The sequence below is a fragment of the Cygnus atratus genome, chromosome 1, assembly GCF_013377495.2.
Source record: "Cygnus atratus isolate AKBS03 ecotype Queensland, Australia chromosome 1, CAtr_DNAZoo_HiC_assembly, whole genome shotgun sequence".
In the NCBI taxonomy this organism is placed as follows: Eukaryota; Metazoa; Chordata; class Aves; order Anseriformes; family Anatidae; genus Cygnus; species Cygnus atratus.
The window spans coordinates 32019874-32042587 of record NC_066362.1 but is presented as its reverse complement, the minus strand read 5'-3'; the positions used below and the strand labels follow the sequence as shown (position 1 = coordinate 32042587).

The window sequence follows — 22714 nt, the reverse complement described above, 5'->3', positions numbered from 1 at the left end:
GCAAGACTAGGAGATTATAAGCGCTTAATTCCCTAATCATGAATCAATACTTGAATTTCTCCTTCAGGTGTTAAAAACTTACTCCTACCTAATGCAAGTGAATTTTTGTCATTTTTTTTTTTCTCAAAAAAAAGCCCGCTACAAAGAGTGATGAGAAACTGTTCTCAGATGTAATAAGGCTGTTGTTTTTCCACATCAGTAACACGATACCACTGATTGTTTTGCCTATTAATTTCTTGCTCACATGAAGAGATAGAAGGCTAAAGCTTTTCATCTGAATGATTGTTTACCTGGGTCTCAGCTTGTTTAGAGCTTTCTGGTCAAGAGTGGTTTGTAAGCCCAGGTGTATATTTTGCAGCTTCTTTCAACAGTGTATTTATGTCAGTGAAATTTCTAAAGCAGTTGCTTGGGGCTCAGTGCTTGCTCATGAAGTTTGCAGGCGACACCAAATTGCGGAGATGGGTTATATATGCTGGAGGGCAGGGCTGCCATCCAGGGGGTTCAGACATGCTGGAGGAATGGCCCGACGGCAACTTTCTGCATTTCAACAAGACAAAAGCAAAGTGCTGCCCTGGGAATGAAGCAACCCTGCAGCAGCCCAGGCTGGGGAGGAGCAGCCCTGAGGCCTGGTGGCAGCCGAACCTGGCCCAGCCGTGTGCCTGGCAGCAGTGACAGCCTGGACCATACAAACAGGGACATGCCAGTACATCAAGTGAACTGGTATCTCTCTCCTCATTTGTTAGACCATGACTAGCTTCTACATTCAGTTTTGGTTCCCCCGTTCAAGAAAGACATTGATAAATGGAAGGCTGGATGGGGGCTGAGCAACCTGCCCGTGAGGAGAAGCTGAAGGAACTGGGCTTGGTCAGCCTGGAGAAGAGGCGGTTTGGGGAGACATAACGGTGAACTTCCAGTATCTACAAAGAAGTTGCCAAGAAGATGGAGCCAGGCTCTCCACACAGCGTTGCATGGTGGGAAGGCACAACAGGAATAAAGTGAAGCCAGAGGTTCAAGCTGGCAATTATGAAAAGTTTTTCCCCCATGAAGACAATTCGGGCAGTGGAATGGACAGCCCAGGGAAGATGTGCAGTCTCTTAAAGGTTTTCAAGGAAACTTGATAAAGTTAGAGGTTTCCTCTCACAGAGCTGTTCTACCCTACATCTATTTTCTGTACTTCAGGTTGCCACTTTGAGTCAATAACAATAAAATTCGAATGATACATTTGGCCTATACATCAGACCTTGATGAGTCTCCTAATTGACTGTGGTTGGGTCCAAATCCATATTAAGCTATGCTCAGAGTCAAAAGTACCAAGTAGACAGTGGTATTGATTAATGCATCTGCTCAGGCTGGAGTTTGTGTATTTGAGCCTTACATCTTTATTGCAGCCAGTTCAAACAGGTTAGTTTAAGCATCCAGAGCTGGGGATGTGCTGTTGACCTGTATTACGTAGCCTGTACCTCTGTGTTATGTAGCCTGTACTTTTCTGGATTCAGGTGGCAGCAAGGTTCTCAGTCTGTGCTGGCAGAGTTGCTGACGATGCTGAGTCTCACAAACCTGCCATCCTGCCATGGAAGGAGGTCTGAGGACATCTGGGACAAAAGCGCAGTCTCAATAGAGACTGCTGCCCCAAACTGCTCCTGGTTTTACTAATAGGCAGTTCTGCTTTCTTTGGTTTATCAGTGTAATATCACGTATGTGCCTCCAGGGATTATTTATGTTTTGTTTCCAAGACCAAGTTATTCTTTCCATATTTCACTTAAATCATATCTTGACTGTTTCCTTTTCATGCAGAAGAGCTTTTTCACTCAACCTATCATCTTAGCCTGACATTTTTATTTTCTGCTCCATCTCACCCAACAATTACAGTGTCATGCTATTATGTACAGTTGTTTTTGCAGCTGATTGGAGGTATCTGAACACTGAAAATAAAGGATTTTGATTCAGTGAGTAATTTGGTCCAACTCTGATAACACGTCATAAAATTTTTTGCTATCTGAATTTTAGTGATATGTGACAATTGACAAATAGCTTTATTCTGTAAACGAGCAGTTTAGTTCCACATACTGTGATTGTTTTTCTCACACTCAGTGCTCGACATCATATAGAAGAGAGGAAATACACCGAAAGGTTAAGTGTGTGGATGAAAACCAGATCCAAGTGGGTGAAAGCCTCTGTGATCCTGCCACAAAGCCTCCATCAACCAAAAACTGTAGGGTAGCTCCCACTAAGTATGTTGTGCTTACAGGAGAACTGTCACAGGTAAACTAATGATATTGCTCACACATTTTCATGTAACGTTACACTGAAGAGTATTACACTGCTGTAAAATGTACTTCATGAGTGCAGAGGAAAAAAAGCATATTTTCATCTGAATGAGGGTGCCCCAACTTTCTCCACAGTGAACCTTCCAGTCAGTCATGATTTATTGTAGTAAATCTGTCTGACTACTACCAAACTCTGATTAGTAAGGGCTATGGGATACCAAGTTATTAGAAAGAAACAGTGCTTGGTTTTAGAGAAGCTTATGCTGTAATGAGGGATGCTAAAATGAGTGGTGGTGGGAACATGAACAGGAAAAGGCAGTGCTAGGAACTGTTTGTTAAGTGTTATGATTAAGGGAGAGTCACCATAAATAACACCATACAGGGGTGAAAGAGTGTTATCTTTGCCACTTGACTCTGACCGTCATCTGGTAGCCTGCCTGGGAGCTATGAACACCTGCAAGAGGACAGGAGGACAGCTGCCCTTACCACCAGACTCCTCTGCTAGCTCCAAAGGAAACGTCCTTACAAACTGAAGCAAACAGAAATCCCTTCCTTGATTTCAGTGAAATGTGGGATCAGTCCCTCGTTTCCCTTACACTACCTACATGTGCATGTATGTGTGTGCACTGCAGCTGAGAGGGAACTGCTCTGGAACCTCTCTGAGCTCTGAGAAGAGCTGCATGGAACTTTCCCTTTCCTCGGGTGTGTAATTATGGTAGACCTTCACTTCTGCACGCTGATTAACTGAGATGTCACACGTAGGATTACAGGCTTTTGCCAAAATGAGGATCAGTGATGACTTATCTGTAGCTGCAATGCTGTGGGAAGGTTCAGCTCTGCAGAAATAATGCCTGTGCTTGGGGATTTTATTTTAGTGTTCAGCCAGCTGTGGGGTGGATTACCAGCAGAGGATCACATACTGTGTTGGAATCCATTCTGTTCAAAACAAGCATGCCTACAGCCTTCGAACTGTGGCGTACCGAGAATGCCCAGTAACACCCTCCCCATACATTTATACATGTAATATCAAAGGATGTTCACAAGGAGCTACCTGGAGAGTGGGGAAGTGGACCAAGGTGAGTACAGATGTGCAAGGTGATTTTTGATAGCTGCCTCAAACACAAATCGATGCCAAGGTATTTGCTGACAAGCTTATGTTAATTATTTTCTACCTTCTAATCTAACTTTTGATTGCTATCCTTATCTAGTGCTCGGTGACTTGTGGAATGGGAGTAAAGGAAAGAACAGTAGCATGTATGACTGAAAATGGCTTATCCAGTGACTTGTGCCTACCGCATTTAAAACCAGATGCCAGAAAGATCTGCCATGCAGAAGAATGTAAGTGGAAGCTGTAATTTTCAGGTGAACTTAATGTTTTCCCAGGTTATTTATTTTAAAGCAATGAATATATTTGGAGGATAATTATGGAAAAGTCCTAAAACAAAACTCTGTTCAGGAAATATTAATATGATTCAATCCTTAATTTTGAAGGTGAAATACTTTCCACCTGCAAAGATATTCAGATTAAAAAAGGGATTAGAAAAGATGGTGAATACCTACTCAACATTAAAGGAAGGATGATAAAGGTACTCTTAATATTTATGAACATATATTTTTATTAAATAATACTTTCTAATAAAGATTTTGCTAAAGGGTTGTATTTTCTCTGGCAGATTTATTGTTCAGGCATGCATTTAGAGAATCCCAGAGAATATTTGACGTTGGTAAAAGGTGAAGCAGACAATTTTTCTGAAGTATATGGATTCAGGTACAAATGTGGTTTTGTAAATTTTATGAAGTGCATTTATATCTCCCAAAATAAAACAATAAAATAATACTTACCTTTGCTAAGAACAGATTAATATATATATATTTTTTCCTTTATTTTCTGTTTTGAATATCTAGGCATATGAACACGTGCAGAAATGTGGATACTTCCAAGCTGCACTTGAGATAACTGCATTAAATGATTATAATTTTTTTTTCTATCTCGATTTTAGTAGAAAATGATTGAATCCACATTAGTATTTCAGCTGAACCAAGGCTAATGGCTGAGCTTCTTGTTCAGTAACTGTTGGTTAATTTTCTATATGTGGCATAGTTCAATGCAATTATTTTTCACTATGATGTTCTGTTATGGAAAAATGTCAAAAGGAAAACTAAATCTCTGCTGTTCTCTAGGTTACAGAATCCATATGAATGTCCTTTCAATGGAAGCAGAAGGCAAGACTGTGCCTGTCGAAATGATTACCTTGCAGCTGGCTTCACAATTTTTAGCAAAATAAGATTTGATGTAGACTCCATGCAAATTAAAAGTAAGCATTTTAGTAGTTTTAGCCGATGTGAGCCTTTGTTGATACTGTGCATGGTCGTGATTACCAAATTTTCACTTCAACTCCCTTGTGGATCTAATGATGCCATTTTGGGGCAAAGACAATTCTTATTTTCTTTAGGAATTCAATAGGAATTTAAAAAAAAATAAAATAGAGAAACCACCACTACTTCCTTTGTTAGTTTGTCCCAAGTGGTCAAGTGGCATGAATTTTACAGTTTCATATTTAAGTGATTTTGTAAATATTTTGTTCCCATTATTCCACTACCTTTTAGCCACTGGCACATTTTTCTTGGGAAAGTCTTGTCATGCCATAGTTAATCCCTCTCAGACTGTGGTAGAAAGGCTAAAAGGACAGGGTATCTTGCAGCACTTTGAAGCCCCTGTCTGAAGGTGGCAAGCTGAGCCACAGCCAGCTCACGTGGACTTATGTCCAGGTGCACGTCAGTCCTCCTCCTATCCCCATACTGTCTCAGAAAGCAAACTGGGCTTGTAGGTTGGGTTGATGTGGCATAAACTAGAATTTCAAAAAAGAGAAAATAAAAGATTGTTGTTTCACACAGTTTTCACCTAATATTCTAATGCAGCGCTTCCAGTGTTGAGTAATTTTCTGTTTTCTAGCCACAGATTTTCTTTTTGCTCAGACTATACTTGGGAGAGCAGTTCCATTTGCTACAGCTGGAGATTGCTACAGTGCTGCCAGATGTCCGCAGGTATTTATGATTCCTTCTCCCCTTGAAATGTGCACATAGGAGAAAAAAAAGTCTGTGTGACTGGTTTAGAGCTGTAACTCTAAAACACCTAAAATCTGTTCTGTCTGGTCTGTGTATGACTTTATAAGTGTTTGTTGTTTTGTTTTTCTTACTGCTTTCTCTCCTGTTTCACCATCTCTTTTTTTCTGTTTCTACCACAAATTGTTTACTCCATGATTTGCCTCTAGGCCTGTAGCTGTATCATTATTTGTACTGCTCTGTACTTCATGTATTGCTCTCCCTCCCTCTTGAGTACCTGGATGTGAGGTATCCTTTGTTTTCCCTTCTCAGTCTTCATTCTCCTTTTATTTAACCCTGCGATTTTTTTATTTTCTAATCTGTTTCTTTCCTGACTCTGCATAGCTTTGAAGGCTACCAGAGAAATTGATCCTGTTTAGCACATGAATTCAAGCTATACATCTATTGGTGTGTCTACGTTATTGTTTTAGTTTGGATTGGCTGGTGCTTCTTAAGTGAATCTCTCTATTGTCCCAGTTTACTGTTTGTTGTTTTGTGCCATGGAGCAGTCTTAGGACACATGAACCTCCAGATAAAAGTAAATCAAAGCTCCAGAAGGACCCTAGTGCTTGCCAACTGCTGATGAGAATTCAGTCTGTGGAACTCGATGAGAGCCCAGTGTAAAACTCTGATTTGTGTACTGTACATTAGGTTCTCTGACCCAACTTTTTCACTTTACGGGTTTGCTCATACTGCAGCCTACTTGTTAACACAGCCATAGCCCTAGTCTGAGCAAGTCAACCTAGGCTGCCCTTGGAGTCCACTGGCAGAAATGGGATTCCCTAGAACACAGTACCTCTAACCTTACCCTATTAGACATTTTATGGTTACCATCCTCTGGAAGCACATATTTCTTTCCACTGATTATAAAGAGAGTTAAGACTCACTGGCTCAGACTTGCATGGAGGTGAATCCCTGTTTTCTGTCTAACCTGGGTGCCTAAAATTAAGACAGGCTATATGCGTGGATGCATTCAAGGGCAGCTAGAGACCTACAGTTTAGGGGCAAATGAAGTGCCTAAGTTATGCCTAAACTTAATCCCTAACATGAAAACAGTTGGAGTTCATTACAGTAATGGATACCTTCAACCTGCAAACTCTTCAGACTTAATGCAATACATGTCTATCTGCAATCTGTAACTTTTGTTGGAAGTCATTTTGCTCATGTGTTTTTCACTGATGCGTTTTCATCTGTGACATACGCATTGAAACTAGTGCTCTGTGTCTGTACGTAGATAAAAAGCCTCAGTTACTTCACTCTGTCCTTGAAATCTGTTCCTGATCTTGAGTTTACTGCATGACAGACAGCTGTTATGCTGTCATTGTAACTTCACATAGCACTTTTCATTTATTTTTACAAAATGATACCCCTGTAAATGTAGTTAGTTTGGGCCTGTTAATTGTGGAAAGCATTTCACACTATTTGAATGAATATCCCCCAGCTGCTATATTTGTTAATAGAAATCTATAGAAACGATAAAATACAGAAGCTGCAATATGTAATGGAGATTTTATCTTTCCTAAAACTTTGATCTTGTGTTTTAAGCAATTTTAACTAGGTCTGAATATAGAAATTCAGGCCTTCAGTGAACTGGAGGGGGGTTTTCAGATTACAGTGTTGCCTAAAACAACAGTTAGGCTCTTTTGGAGGTAACATATATTTTAAACATACTGCACTTCCGTGTGAATGCAATTTAATCATTTTCTGTACCCCAGTTTGTTTACCAAGGTTAGTTCTGTTAGTTCTGTATTCATACTCTTCAAACAGATACTGCAGATCAGCTGGTTCACAGGTGCTACTTACTGCAGAATAACTTGTTCATGCATCTCTGTGTCCTGAGAGTCAAAAATTAGGAAATATGTGATGTAACTAAGCCAGGCTAAGTATGCCCCTTTGAGTACTTAATATCTAGATATACCCTAAGTTATATGTGTAGCTATGCCAAAGTAAAGTGTTTCAGTGTTTTGAACTCTGTGCACAAGCTCTGTATTTTACCTTTTGTTTTTGTTTTGTTAGGGACAGTTCAGCATTAATTTGGCTGGTACAGGTCTGAGATTATCCAGTACAGTTAGGTGGATTGCTCAGGGCAACTATGCAACTGCTGACATACACAAATCTCACGTAAGTCAATGTTGTTTTCCTTTACCTACTATTATGACTTGCAATATTATACCTCAAGAGGTGCTGCTGATGATTCTCTAGTGCAACACTAGTTATGAATCAAGTATAGAGCTCAAGGTCTCTGATCTGTCTAAATTTTCTTTCAAGTGCAGTATGAGACCTAAGCCTGATAATTTCATCTTAAAAATCTCATGGAATGTTTAATGACACCTCCCAGAATCTAATCCAGATCAACACTGCCTACCTAGCCTTCTCTTACTGGTTTTAAGGGCCTATTGCCATATTAATTAGGTTCATTAAAAAATTGGAGATACCTAATACTGCCTCATAAAAAATACCATTTTATTGAAGATACCTACTACAGAAGATTCTTACAGATTGCTTACCTCCAACTTGATTCATATGGGAAACCAAAAGACCTGTTGAAAAAGAAGAGTAAAGATGCATAGTTTAGGAAAACATTGGATAGTAAGCTGGGAAAGAAGGTATACAACTATAATGATAAAGGATCTCTGTGCCTGTTCTGTTAATTTGATGCCCTCTTGATTTCATGTTTATATGTTTGATTTGTCAAAAGGTCTATTGTGTGCAAACCTTGAGGATCTTTTTGTACAACTATGATTGCAGTTACTTCTCTTGATTGATTGCTTTCTCTGTCTCATTTCCAGGATGGTACTAAAATATATGGAAGATGCGGAGGATTTTGTGGAAAATGTATTCCTAACACAATTACTGGTCTCCAGCTTCAAATACAGTGAGAACTTTGGTGTGGTAAGAACATCAAAGCACAACATCTGTCATTTAGGTGCAAATTGTAGGTGCTGTGTATATATGTATTTTTTTTAATTTTCATCTCTGTAATGCTCATGACTGTAATGCTCACTGCTAAGAATTCCATTCTATTTTCTTCAGTGTTTATCTGGGGAGGTGCTACCTGTTTGTGAGCTAACAAGTGTGTAAATCACAATCATAAACCTTCAGGTTTTCATGGAGAGGCATTCATTCAATGTATAGTAGGTATATCAACCAGTAAATTGCACTGAGATTGCTAGCATAGGTAACACCTTGAACTGTGCCATAATTGCAATACTGTACCTACAACTAATTGGTGCAATTCTGTATGCAGTATTCAGTAAAATTCATACTGCACTGATTTTCTTGATCGGCTACACTAAAATGTAGAAAGAAAAGTCATTCCTATATAGAGAAAAGAGGTAATAATTTCAGATCTTTCAACTTTGTGAAACCTGTTAGGAATTTCTGTCAATAATTTACAACAAAACAGTATATAACCAGTGTATTTTCTCCTGAGATCAATAGATCTGTGTGTTTCTCTGTCAGTAAAAGCATTTTTCCCCATACCTGTCATTATATCTGTTGTGGTGCTCAAATACTAGCAGCAATGCTGAGAAGTGTGGTTTAACCTCTGTAGTCTCTATAGCACATGTTAAACATCTAGGCTTATTTTTTTGTGGTTACAGGAAGAGATAAATAAGGAGAAAAATTGCTTGGAAATCTGATTTTAAATCCCTGCCTCTCAGCTAAGAATACTGTAAAAGGAACGTGTTCTGTTTACATACCAATTGTATGTGAGTGTATGAATATGCATTTACTTAAACCCTTTCCATATACCCCTTATTCCAATAGCATATTCGTAATGGCTATAGTGTGCCTCCCTTTTTAAATTCCAGCTCAATACAGTTTTCAGTAACCTTAAGAAAACTCTGGGGCAGAGGCAGCATCAAGCACACAGTGTGGCTGGTGTCCATCTTTGACTCCGTTTGATATTTTTGACTGGCTATAAGTAAAGCTCTAACATCTGCTAGTTAAAATTATTTCTTCCAGAAAAGTAAGTGTATGAAAGAGTTATACAGTTTTAAAAATGAATCTAGGTGGTTGATTTGTTGTTTTGGATTGCCTTACAGTCCAGAACCGTAGAAGTATATGCTTATAAAGATAATGTGTTTCAGGGCCAACACTCAGGTATTCTGAATAAAATTTACTACCTGCATAACAACATGTATGATGTACTGGATAACTATACATACTTTTTTTTTCTGACAATGTGCATTCTGTAAACCAAATATCTGTTTTGCATGCCAGTAAATTTGTTAGATCAAATGGCAGCTATATCATATTTCTACCCACAAAGAGTTAGCCATGAATTAGCAATATGTATTAATTAAAACCAAGACTGTACCACATAAGTCTAAGCAGCTACTTTTAGATAACACATGTAGGTAATTATTTTGTGATCTCTGCATCAGAAATGTATTTTTGCACTATGTGCCTTATATTAGTTGTAAACCTTAATAAGAATATAAAACATTATTTTCCTAGAAATGTTTACATTTATAATTAAAATCTTGTAATTTATAAAGTATTTATATAATAAATATGCTTGTGTGAATCGTACTTGAGTACTTTTGCTTTTTTCTTTTAAAATCAAATACTTAGCACAGAACATTGCAAAAATATGTAATCTTGTTTATGCACCGAATAACTACAATATTAATACTGCCTCGCCATTATAGATAAAGACTTATACCGGAATAACTGTCACACAGGCAGGTGGTAGTCATACAGACATTTTCAACGGAAGCAAATGCTACTTCAGAGGTACAAACTCCACATCTGCATGCTCTTTCCAGCCCCAACCCCCATGTTCACCTATACATTTTTGGGGGGGTTGCCCCATAGATCATTCACTGAAATAATCTAGGTCAGTTCTTCTGATTATTTTATAGCATGGTCCCTCAACAGCTACTTTGGCATAAGGTGAACTGAAATCTACCTCCATCTACAGGAGGGTTATTTTCTTTTCAGCCTGGAAACACTGGTCACAGGCTGGAAAGTGCTCAGCTCTTCTGCTGCAGAATCTCTCTGAAAATCCACTACCAGATCAAGTGACTTTAACCTGATATCCAACATAGCATATTCTTGGGTAATGGTAGTGATTTTTGAATAAAAATGTATTCTCTATAATTAAAGTATATCCTGTGACCAAGTTAAACTTTTGCATGAAAGAACATTGCATCATAATATTTTCTTCATCCTTTCTTTCCTTTTTTTCTTGTTTTGGGATTTCAGCCCTAGTCTAGGGAGAAAGTACTTTTGTGCTCTGCCATTATATTTTCATGTTATTATTCTGATTTCACTGAGAAACAGGGCTTAATCAATGCATTTAAACTTCCGATAATTCTCATCTTGTGGGCAATTTGAGGAAAACATGAGCCTGATGATTGGCTCTGATGAATTTGGAAACTTGGTGATGCTGACAAGTTAAAAGGTTTAATAAAAGGAGAATCGTGGGTTGTACTTACAGTACTGTGCTTCTATTTCCTTTAACTGACGTGCCCACAAACCTGCATCGCAGCCCAGCTGGGTGCCAGCACAGCTGGGTGCTTGGTGAGAGGCTGAAGGCTCCACCAGGTGGGTCTGTGCCTGCCGAGCTGGCACCACTGGTCACAGACAAGTGATTCTCCAGCTTTGGCTGATGTCTAAGAAAGGAAACATTGAACTGTCCCATCACTCACCCTTACAGTAAAAAAAATAAACTAATTGAGGAATGATAATAGAGGACTGTAATGATGCTTTCCCCGGATGTCCTCTAGACCACGTTTAATCCCATCAGCTATTAGGTGACACAACTTGCTTGCGTATGCACACACACACATTGAGTGCTTGTCTGAATGTTGAAGAGGGACTATATGCAAAAAAAAAAAACCTTTTTGCTCACATTCAGCCCACAAAATGTCTCTCGGTGTGCTATGAAATGGTGGTGTACTGCCTAGGACCTGTGACATCTCTTCCCAGAATCTTTCTCCTACCCTTATTTCCCCTGAGGTGGAGCCAGAAACCCTGACTTTGTGTCCTCTAATGAGTCTCCAATTTGAGTTGAATTCAAAGGTCTGTTCTCTTGCCCTTTTGTGCCCCTCTCCCTGCAGAGGAACAGAATGCACGCAGAGGTGTGTTGTACAAGCAGCCCATCCCATGTTCAGGGGAACAGCTGTGGCTGTGATTCCACCACATGTTTGTGCCCGTGTGGATTTTTGATGATGGTTATATATTTTTCTTGTCTAACTGAAAGGCTCTAATATTCAAGATGTACTTGAAATAATGAGGGAAGCCTTGTTTTTTTTTTTGTTTTTGTTTTTTTTTTTGTTTTTTGTTTTTCCAACTCCTGTAGCCTTGAATGTGGTTAGCATAACTTCTCAGATTTGTGTACTATCTGAAATAAAAATTACGCATGACTAGGAGGGGTTTTATGTCTTAACAGTTTTATTGTGGTAACACATGAGATCCCTGAGAAATTCAGAATCTGAACAAAATACTACAAACAGATTCCTGAAACTTGATGACTTGATGTTCTGTGGCTATCAAAACTGCATGTGAATTAGAAGTGAAGCAGAGATATGCTATAATACTTTAACCTCACATTAAAAATTAGAGAACCAAAAAATAACATACAAAAACAGTTTTAAAGCACGATAGTTGAATTTTAATAGGAAATAAATATTAAAATGGGCATTATATATATACTGCAGTTGAGATTCCATGTTCACCATAAATCCATGCTGAACCTATTTACTTATTTATAAATTAAAACAATCCCCAGTTGTATTCTAAAGAACCCCACCAGAACCTTTTCCAAAAATTAACTTCCGTGATACATCAGAATTCCCTATTTCATTTGTAGATGTAGTACTTGAACCATGAAATGCCACAGGCTGGCCTTAAATGCGTTTATATTTGCTCAAGTGTTGAACAATTCTGAAGTATTTTGCTCACTTAACACAGGTAAGAGTAGCCTGGCAGAACTGATAGGAGATAACATCCTCAAGGCTAAAGAGTGGCAGCCCTGGGGAAGAATTTGCATCCTATGGACCAGCTCCTGGTTTTGTTCTTCTAAGGCCTGCTCTGCTCTCCTGGTCATCATCTCCTGAGCCTGTATGTTTTTTTTCAGGATGGCCTTGTTGTGTTTATGCATTAACGAAAACTTTGAGGGGGGTCTCATCAGCCCCCTCTCTCTCCGGTGTGCTTTGGAAATATGCAGAAAAGATCATAGAAGAAGTAAGGTATTGCTTTAAAAGTTCATTCCTGCTTCACACTACGGGCTTAGAGCAATAACTATGATAAGAGCAGAGGAAAATTACCTTCTGCATTATATTCAAACAGAAGAAAAGGCTATCTGACTTGGAGCTGAATACAGCGATTAATCTTCTCATCCACAGAAGGTGGGTTTCTTTTGCACAATTAAGTTTATTTTGCAATACCACAGCTTGAGAGGCTTTTCTGGGCTATATTTATCCTGGCCTTAGAGAAGTAATCTGTGCTCTGTTTCTGATAAATTTCTTCTTGTGTTCACTTATGACAGATATTCCTTTGAATTGGCTGTATAAAAATACTGTAGCAGTAGAGCAGAGCAAAGATCTAACTGTATTTATGTCTATATTCTGTCTTTAAACATGAACAGCTGTGCATACATTCATCTGTCTCATGTCTGACTCTGTGCTGCCATCCAGAACCTTTTCCTTTTTAATAAACAAATGTTTCCTTCTTTAATCTGTGTGTGTGTTTTTTTCTCTGTTCCTGCAACAAAATTTTCTTGTCTGCATATGTTTTTCTAATCTTATTTGTATAATTAAACAAAGCATGCAACACAGAGAGCCCACTGGGCAAATGATCGCTCTCTACTCTCTCTCAGAGCAGCTGAAGTAAAATACACTATTTCTGTCTTGCACACCATTACTATTTTGTTTTGGAAAGCAAAATCCTGCATTTATGAATACTGAAAGACTCTTTTTGAAATCCCTGTATGGTCTTATTTTACAGTCTGATTTACAGAAGCAAGGAACATTCAGGGAGAGCTCATGAATTTTCCATATGCGAAGGGCTGGAGTGATTCATAGTAGCAACAGATATTCATGCCTGATGGGATTTAATCCTTTTTTACACTTCGGTTGTCTCTGGTGGTTGTTCATTGATCATGATAATGATGCTCCTGGTCAGTTCATCACTCTCTGTGAGTTTTTTGATGTTCCTCTGGAAGCTGGAATAATTAAAACTGTGGTTGTACAGAACATATTTACATTTGTGCTAGTAAATACAGGGGGCAGCGTTTTTTTTTTAATGCTTTGTGTTTAAAATGTCCTGCAGAAAAGGCTTATTGTAAAAATATTTATTTAACACCTCTGTAAAGAAAGCAGCAGCTCTGCTACTATTTGTGTTCCTTGAAGGTCTGCAGCTCGAACAAGGCCAAGACAGCAGCCACCAGTAGCCCCTTTCATCAGGGTTTACAAGGTATTTAGCTAAGAATTCTTTTGCCCTTCCGTTATTGCTTTCTGTCTTGAGTTTATTACTACTCTTGCCTGAAAAGGAACATCATCTCCAGCTCCTCAGACAAATCCCTGCTAGCAAATTCTGAGAGAAAGGAAAAAGAGGAATCAATTCATAGTTGTTACCTCAAAGGGAAAACACACAAGCTGTGGGTTTGGATTTTTTTTTTCAGCTAACACAAAAACAGTACCAGAAAGAGCCCAGTAAAAAAAAAAAAAAAAAAGAGATTATTTTACTTCTAGAGTCGTATCTTCCAGCATTAAAGATTCATTGCAATTCCCTCTTACATGGTTGGGTATATTTTTGGTACTCCTCAGCCAAATATTTACTCGGAGGGATTATTGTAAGATGGATCTATGGGGGAGAATGCAGATAGGCAGGCTTAAAAGAGGGAGATTGTCTTTGGGTTTGAAGTGCACTCTTCTGCAGTGTGTTTGCCTGGCCAGCTGTCGACAGCATTGCTTCATAAGAAATTCAACATTCAGAATATTTTTGATGAAGCAGAGGAAGTGAACTCTGGAGCACTGCTCTGAGCAGCAACTTATGCCCCTGTTTAAGCAGAGGCACACAGAGGACTTTTTCTCTAAAATGGAAACAAGCTTCTGGCTATCTGAAAAGCTTACCTATCCCATAATCAAACAAACCCCCCACTATTGTTACCAGTGCTCTGTGTGGTCTGCTGTTACTGCCCTAATAAATTATATATAAACAGTAAGAATCATGAAATTTTAATAAAAATACGTCTAAAGGCAATTCTCTGCTGGCAGTGTCTTTTTCTTTCTGTGTGTTTTGTTCCATGTACCACAAACACTGTTTCATATCCTTTGGATGAACCTGACATTTCGAGCTGGAACAATGTTCTTTGGAGGAACTAGTTCTTCAAAATGCTTCTGCTTTACTTTTGGAAAATGTAAGATAGCGTATTCTAATATCATTGCCCAGGGAGCAGATATTGAAACAACCACCCCACACATGTACACTCCTTATCAAGCCATTGCAATGGTGTTTTCTGTGTCAGAAGAAAGAATTTGGCACAAGCATGAAAAGCAACTTGGCAAAGAGGCTTTTTTTTTTTTTTTTTTAACATGGTACAAGATTTTATGTGTGCTCGCAGTTCAATACAATAAAAGACTTCTGATCCCACAAGTCACCATACTAACGTGTATTTCTAGCCCTTTATGGAACCCCAATAATACGCAGCATAGAATCGTATGCTGGTGTGGTGCACAGATCTAGTGGGGGGGATCTAGCTCCCTGCACTTCAGACCTTAGGCTGTGGGGTTTGTTTTGGTTTGTTTCTATGCATATCTGTGTGTGTCTGTATGTAAATGTATATACACATATATGTATATGTATAAATATTAGTGTTTACACACTAATATATACGCTATATATTACAAATATATACACACACACATACTAGGAGCTACTTTTGCAATGAAGTTTGTTCCTGGTTATGTGTCTTCCTCTAGTGTTTTGTCCAGGACAAAGCATGTGGTTATTTTTCATATATATTTTTCAAAATACACTATTACTAATAGGAAAACAGGAGAAATGAAGTAACACATTAACTCTTTTTGTTTGTTTTTCATTTGTTCTATATATTTATTTTTAATCATGAGTTACTATTTAAAATTTTAATTTCTCATCTTACTAGGAATGTTGCCAATTAAATTCCCTAGAGCTACTCAAGAATAAGTCACTCTGCAAGCAGGAATTACATACCAATCTAAGGGCATATTTTGCTTTAAAGATATATCTAGTTGTACATTGCGCTGCTAATTTACACTGCCTTAACAATCTGAGCCAAAGCTAAATAATGTGATCAATGCCATCCCAAATATGAGCTCAAAATATTAGCATATTAGATATGAGGTTATTCAAATGCTTTCCTAGCATGCAGGAGACTCAGGCTGTCATTCCTACATAGCTACAAGTAGCAGAAGAGAGTCTTAAACCTTGATCTTTTTCCTAAAAAGAGTATGCTCCTAATTGCTGAATTTCAGAGTATATCAAAGAATCTCTCTTGCATATATTTATTTGTACATGTAAATATATGTATAAAGCTTGTTAGGCTGGAAAGTGATTTAGTTTTTTTTGCACTGGGTTGACCCAGTCCTTGCTCTGGCGATGTCGCATTGATTCTTTATCACCAGGAACGGGCTTGTCTGTGAACCACAGGAGGAGAAGTCTCCTGTGTGGACTTCAGTGGTCAGCTTAGAACTCACACCTTAGCATTTCCTAGAGGCAATGTGGGTAGCTTGTGCTCCAGCCATACTGGCCTTCGGTCAATGTCATGGCCCTAATTTTTCCCCAGGTACTGTCAAGGAACATCCTGCATGCAGCTGCGGCTCACAGGGCCTGGCAGAGCACCTCGGGCGCTGCACTGAGGTCCCTGTGGTGTTCCACTCAGGACGGATCTCCTTTCGTCCCTCTGAAGTTCAGGAGTCACCTGTCTTTCAGCCCATTGGAAGGAGCAAGACAAATAGAAGGTGAAAGGTGTCCTCTTCAAATGTCCCATTGTCTTAGGGCTTTTGACCGTTCTTAGCATTTATTGTCTGTAGCAAATTTCACAGGTCCATTACAGAAACAGTAAGAGGGCCCAGTAGCTCTCAGTGGTCTATTTTATAAAGTCCTGTACAGCCAGGTGCCTCAGGGCTGAAGGACAGTAATATATTGAACAATGAAAGATGTAAGGTGACATACGCTGTGGAAAATTGGGAAATAATCTGTTTCACGATTTCCTATCCTGGTCACTGTATACCTGCATTAGGGTCAAAGGTGCTTCTTAACAAGGAAATATGACTGTCAATCCAGACAAGAAACATTAAACAGCTCTTGCCTGGCATCAAATAAAGTCTTGCCTTTGAGGTTATAGCTACCCTACTAAGCAGTGGCACAACATAGATCACCTCTGTGGGTGTGTAGGTACGAGAGCCCCCACCAAGGCAGGGCTCCCTGCTTACTGCTGGGAGCCCCTGTCAGGGGCAACTCCAAAACATGTCCACAGCTCATCTGCGGGGTGGTACAGGCCACAGCAGTGCCAAGAAACGTGGCACAAGCAGTGAGACAGTGTTGGGAAAGCCCACAGCAGCTCCCCTGGGGTACAGTTTAGGTGTGGAAAACCTGAGGTGAGAGCTGAGTCCCTTCTTGTCCCTCTCTCACGGAGCTTATGCTTGTCACCTCGGATGCAGCAGCAGCCTTTGTATCAACCTCTCCCTTTGGTGCAGAAACCTCTAACACCCCAGGCAGGAATGAAACACTTGCTAATGTGTTCCCACGCATGGAGCTGTCACGCTGTTTCACTGCCACCCTCCCCTCTTCTCATTACAAGCACAGCTAAATTGCATTGCTAATTTTCCCTGGGTGCGTTTTGAAGGAGGAGGATGCTCGTTCGGGGAAAACATCTTGAATTTTTAAGAAGTTGCAAAAGAGTCTGTAACTCTGGCAGATTGTGAGGGAGAGGAAATTTGTGGTTTTGAATAACATAAAGTGGCGCCAGCTCCTCTACATTTATTCCAGGGGAAATTTTATTAATGGTTGGGAAATACAATCCGACTCCAGATTTCCCTATCTCAGACCTTTCCGATAGGCTGTCCTGCCTAACGCAACAGCAGCATGGGGGTTTTCTGCAGGGTACCTGCAGGTGACACAGAGGGATTGCAGTCATGAGCCCATGAGGGCTTGGTACCTCAGTCAGAAGCCCACAGAGTGGCGTGTTTGCTCATCACGAATCCCTTTTACTGTGCTAGGCCCTGTGCAGTGACCCTGGAATGAGTATACCCTGCATTTTGGGGTCAGGGTGCTCTTTCCAGCAGATGCTGCATTGGGTCTGGGTGAAGAGGGGTCTGAGCAGTGTGCTTACGGAGACAGCCCCTTGCCCCTTTGCAGCTCTGCAACCAGCATGCACCGTCTCGGGGTGGAAGCACAGGACAGGTCACAAGTCAGGGTTTGGGAACATCTGGTTCACATTTATCCGGAAAAATTTCCATCAGACACCAATGGCTTGGACCGATGGAGAGAGGGAGTGTATTTCTCAAGCATCTTCAGACTAGGCAGAGTTTCTGAACTTGAAGCAATAAATTAAGGCTTAAGGAAAACATTTAATACCCAATGACTGAAACAGGCCCATTCTCTGAGAAGACATAGCTGTTTATGTTAGAAATCTGGTTTCTCTTACATCTCTGTTGTGCCAACTTTCGTAAGAATCTACACCTAACCTTTGGGAGAAATATTCCGCCTGCAAATGGGAAAGTTTGCTGAGCAGCACAATAAAACTGCAGGAACTCCAAAATGCTCATTTTACAGTATCATGCGCACCAATACCAATGCAGTACTTAGAGCAATCGCTTCCTCCCTGTTTCTGGAGCACATATTGGGTGCACAAGTTGAAATCAGAAGCTTGCCAGATGTTACCCTAACGTCCCACAAGATGGTGACAAAATAATTCTAATTACATAACACTTTGATTTGTGGTACAGGCAGACTTAGTGACTCCAACTATTTTCTTACCATGCAGTTGCATTAGACTCTGCTGATATAACATACTTTGAGCGTATTTTAATGTCTTACTCATTTGTAAGAGGTTCGTTCTTTCAAGTACTTTTTTGATTGTATTTTAAATTAACTTCAAGACTAGATAGAGACTTTCAGTCCTCCCACATTAGGAGTCACAGGTTCCCTACACGCTGGAGAAGGAAAAGCAGTTTTATTGCTTCTGATCTATCCCTTTGCCAGACTGCTTCCCTTCTCCTCCCTCTGTGTGTTTTGTGTGTGTGAGACCTCACGTTTCATAAACTCTTTCCTTTCTGAATTAAACATGAAAAAAACTGCGGTAAGTGAGGCATAAGAGAAGGGATCATTGCAGAGCAGGTACATGCTCTCCAGAGGCAAGGCTGGGAACAGACACGGCTGGGAAGAACTGAGGCTCCTGAAATGGGATGGCTGGAACTCCTCTCCCTTACCCTTACTCACCCAGATAGATTGTTTATTAGAGTTTTTTATGGTCAGTTTTGGCTGTTTGCTTTTTTGGGGCAAGCAAGTTGAGAAGCCTGAAAGGGACCCGAACTGCAGAATTCATCTCTGGAAAATCATGCCCTCAAACTGGGCACTGGAGTGGAGATGGAGCAGGCATCCAGGCATCCACATCACCAACTGCTTGTCATTTGGGGGTAACTGTATTGTCCTATATTAGAAACAGTTGCTTCCCTGGGTCCTATTGTTTTAGAAACAATAAAGGTGACAAAGCTCCTTTTTTTTTTTTTTTTTTTTTTTTTTTTTTGCTTTTATAGCCAGTCAAAGGACAATAAAAACAATCTGTAAATATACTGTAAATATTAGCTCTTCATTTTGGTGAAGACAGGAGCTGATTTTCATAGACCGAGAGGCTCTGGCCCTTCAGTTGCCTGAAGACTGTAAAGAAAACACATTCCCAGCTGTAGCTGTGGGTTTCTATCAATAGATGGCAAGATCAGACTAGTCCTTTGGCTACAACTTACAAATGCATTTCGGTGACTTGAAAGCCACAGGACCAGATTTTCAGAGGTGTTTAGACATCTAATTCACAGTGATTTAAATCTGAATTTGGTGCCTGAATATGTTCAATTTCTGTCTGGAAATATCACTTTAAAATGACTTAAGCATTCAGGACCCAGTGTTAAATGCAAAGCTTGTGTGATAATGTGCAGAGATGCCCAACTCGTTCTGAACAAGCTTGTTTGGCTATTGGAAGTGGTGTGGCCATGTGAGCACGGCAGCCTGCCCAGGAAAATCATTCCTGCTGAGGCATGTACTCAGATCATCTTCAAAATCTCACCTCCTGCCTTCAAAGGTATTTGCTGTAAATTTCTTTCCTAATGATTTTGACCAGAACCAATACAGGATGACTGTGATGCACTTGCAATTTTTAATACTACACATGAGATTCAATTGGATTTAGTGTAGCATCATTTAGCTTCTACTCGGTGAGACTGGTTGTAACCAGCTGGAAAAGCACTCTGATGGCAGTGTGAGCAGCAGCAGAGGGATGGTTTGGACTCAGGGACAGCCCTGTTCTCAGCACCAGTAATTTACCAAGACTTAGGAGGATTTTTTTTTTCCAACCTTAATTCTAATTTCAAGGGTTATTCTCTCTCCCTGCCAATTTCTCTTTCTCTCTCCATATTCTTTGTAATGTCCGTCCTGGACCTTCTCAGTGATGACTTCCCTCACAGGTGCAGCCTCACACCATACATTGCTCCACACCTCCGCTATTGTCAGATGCTACATTTGACACCTGACAGTAGAAGAAACCTTGCCTTTCTCTGCTGGCACAGCCACATTGAGCAAGCTCGTACTGTCTACACCCACTTTTAGCAGGTTTTTACATATAAGCACAGTGAATAATAACAAGCACAACCATGCTCATCTGGAAGTGGGCTATTCATGCTTGCTGTATAATTTTCAAATAATAAGCTAGATGCCTAAACCTATGTTCAACATATAAATAAACATGACCTAATTTTAAGCATCTGCCATTCCCATGGCCTTTGCAGACATAAATTAAATGTGCAGTCTTTGGCACCCAACTGGGAAAGTTTTGGTTTATTTTTCCAGGGGCCTTCAAGAAAGCTCATTTGTGTGCCAGTGCTTTAAAGGCATAAATACAGTGACTCAAAAGCAGGGCCTTTGGGCTTTACCATCAATCCTGGGCAAAACATCAGAGCTACTGATAGAGTTCTTTTTGCAGGAAAATACTATCAGCAATGCCAGTCAGCAGAGTTTTATGGAAAAAAAGCTCTTGTCAGATTCACCTAATATCATTTTTCACGCTGTTTTAACATGGGTGTTTTAACAAAATGAGGTTGGTTGGTAAAGGTTTTAAAACTGATAAAATTTATTTATACTTCTGCAGGGTATTTAACATGATCTATTGTGTGTTTTTTTCATTAGTGGAAGAACCAAAAATCTAACTGTAGAAGAGAAAGCATCCTCAGATGACTCTCTTTCTAGTCAGATCCCATTACAGGTTCTTGGTTTTTTACAGCAATGAAGGGGAAAAATCATTAAGCTGTGAATGAAATATGCTGCAGAAAATGCATGCCGCCCCTGCCCTTAGTTGGCCATCCAACTAGATCACATTGCTTAGCTCCTCACATAGAATCATAGAATTATAAAGGTTGGAAAAGACCTCCAAGATCACCTAGTCCAACCATCCCCCTACTACAAATATTACCGATTAAACCATGTCTCTAAATACCACATAATTTAGTTTTGAATATCTCCAGCAGTGCAGATTCCATAGTCTCTGGGCAACTTCTCCAAATGTTTGACTACTAACAGAATGGGAAAAAAAAATCTACTATCTGACTGGAATTTCCTGTGTTGCAAATTCTGTGTTGCAATTTGTGTCTACTGCCTATAGCCCAAGAAGAGCATGGTTTCTTCTTCTCTATATCCCAATTAAATTTTTGTAGACAGCAGTAAGCTTCCCCCCAAAGCTGTCTCTTGCTTGTTTACTAGGACCCCAGCTCTTTTCTGCAAAGCTGCTCTCTAGTCAATTTACACCCTGCCTGTTTTGGCTGTTGCATAGAGTTATTCCAGACATGGGACTTCCCCCTTGCTTTTATTGATCCTGCAGGGCTCCTGGTTCCATTCCTTCAGTCCATCCTGGTCCCTCTGAATAGCAGCCCTGCCCTTCAACAAACCAGCTTCTTCCACAAATTTCATATCTGCAAAGCTGCAGAGAGTGCACCTCATCCTGTTGTCCAGGTTATTAATAAAGATGTTGAACCTTATTGGCTTCTGTGTTGAACCTTTAGTATGCCACCACTGACCAGATGCATGATGGACTTTGCCCTGCTGCTTACTACCCTCAGTCCTGCTGGTCACCATACACCTATCCAGCTTCCACCTATCCTGTAATCCATGTCCTTCATCCACATCTCACCAGTTTGATTATAAGGATACCATACAAAATCTTGCTGAAGTTAAAGTAAGCAATATGCCCTGCTCTTTACTTGCCCACACTGCCAGACATCTCATTACAGAGGACTAGCAGGCTGGTCACTGTCTGGTTGCTCCCAAGCACCTTCCCATCCCTCATGTGCTCAGAAATGGCTTCCAGTAGGATCCGCCCATAGAATCATAGAATCATTAAGGTTGGAAAAGACCCCCAAGATCATCTAGTCCAACTGTCGCCCTACCACCAATATCACCCACTAAAACATGTCCCTAAGTACCACATCCAACCTTTTCTTAAACACCTGCAGGGACAGTGACTCCACCACCTCCCTGGGCAGCCCATTTCAATGCCCACTCCATAAACTTCATGGGATTGAGGCAAAAATGACCCCTTTAGCCTCAGAATAAAATTAAATTCTGAATATTTCTCTACACCAGAAAGAATCTGGTCCTACTTTACAGGTACTAAAGAGTTTATAATTAGTAAAATCCCAATTTATGGGATTTTAAGCCAATTACACAGGAAAGTTGGGCCAGAATTAGGAAAAGACATGAATGTCCTCTGTCACTGCTTTATCTATAAATATGACCAAATATTTTGGGGGCATTATACCCTTCCCCTCTTGATAGTGTGATATTTGGTCCATTTACTTCCAATGGATGTCACTCCTGATACAACAAACCTCTATCACCAGAGGTATATTTCAGCTGGAAACTGCTAATAAGAGAGGAAGTAGGGTACAACAACAGTCCACAGGGAGGTTATGAACCAATTTTACAAGCAAACATGCAACTGCAGCCCCCAAAACCCAGTGGAGCAGGATGGGCTGAGGAGTAAAACATTTCTCCAGGCTGCAAGGCAAGAAAGACTGGTTCATCTTCCTCTTCTGTGCTGTGCATCCTGCTAAAGAAACCATCCTCCCCCTCACTGACTGACAGGCTGG

General features: G+C 40.1%; 1 protein-coding gene across 1 annotated transcript in view; it reads left to right on the top strand.

Moving 5' to 3' along the window:
• Positions 1–8281, top strand: part of ADAMTS20 (ADAM metallopeptidase with thrombospondin type 1 motif 20) — a 94672-nt gene extending 86391 nt beyond the window's left edge. The window contains exons 31-39 of the mRNA XM_035544066.1: positions 2092–2262; positions 3143–3343; positions 3476–3605; positions 3759–3853; positions 3941–4035; positions 4449–4582; positions 5221–5312; positions 7386–7490; positions 8159–8281. Coding sequence (XP_035399959.1) covers positions 2092–2262; positions 3143–3343; positions 3476–3605; positions 3759–3853; positions 3941–4035; positions 4449–4582; positions 5221–5312; positions 7386–7490; positions 8159–8248 — 1113 coding nt within the window. The 3' untranslated portion in view covers positions 8249–8281. The remainder of the gene's footprint in view (positions 1–2091; positions 2263–3142; positions 3344–3475; positions 3606–3758; positions 3854–3940; positions 4036–4448; positions 4583–5220; positions 5313–7385; positions 7491–8158) is intronic.
• The last annotated feature ends 14433 nt before the right edge of the window (positions 8282–22714 follow it).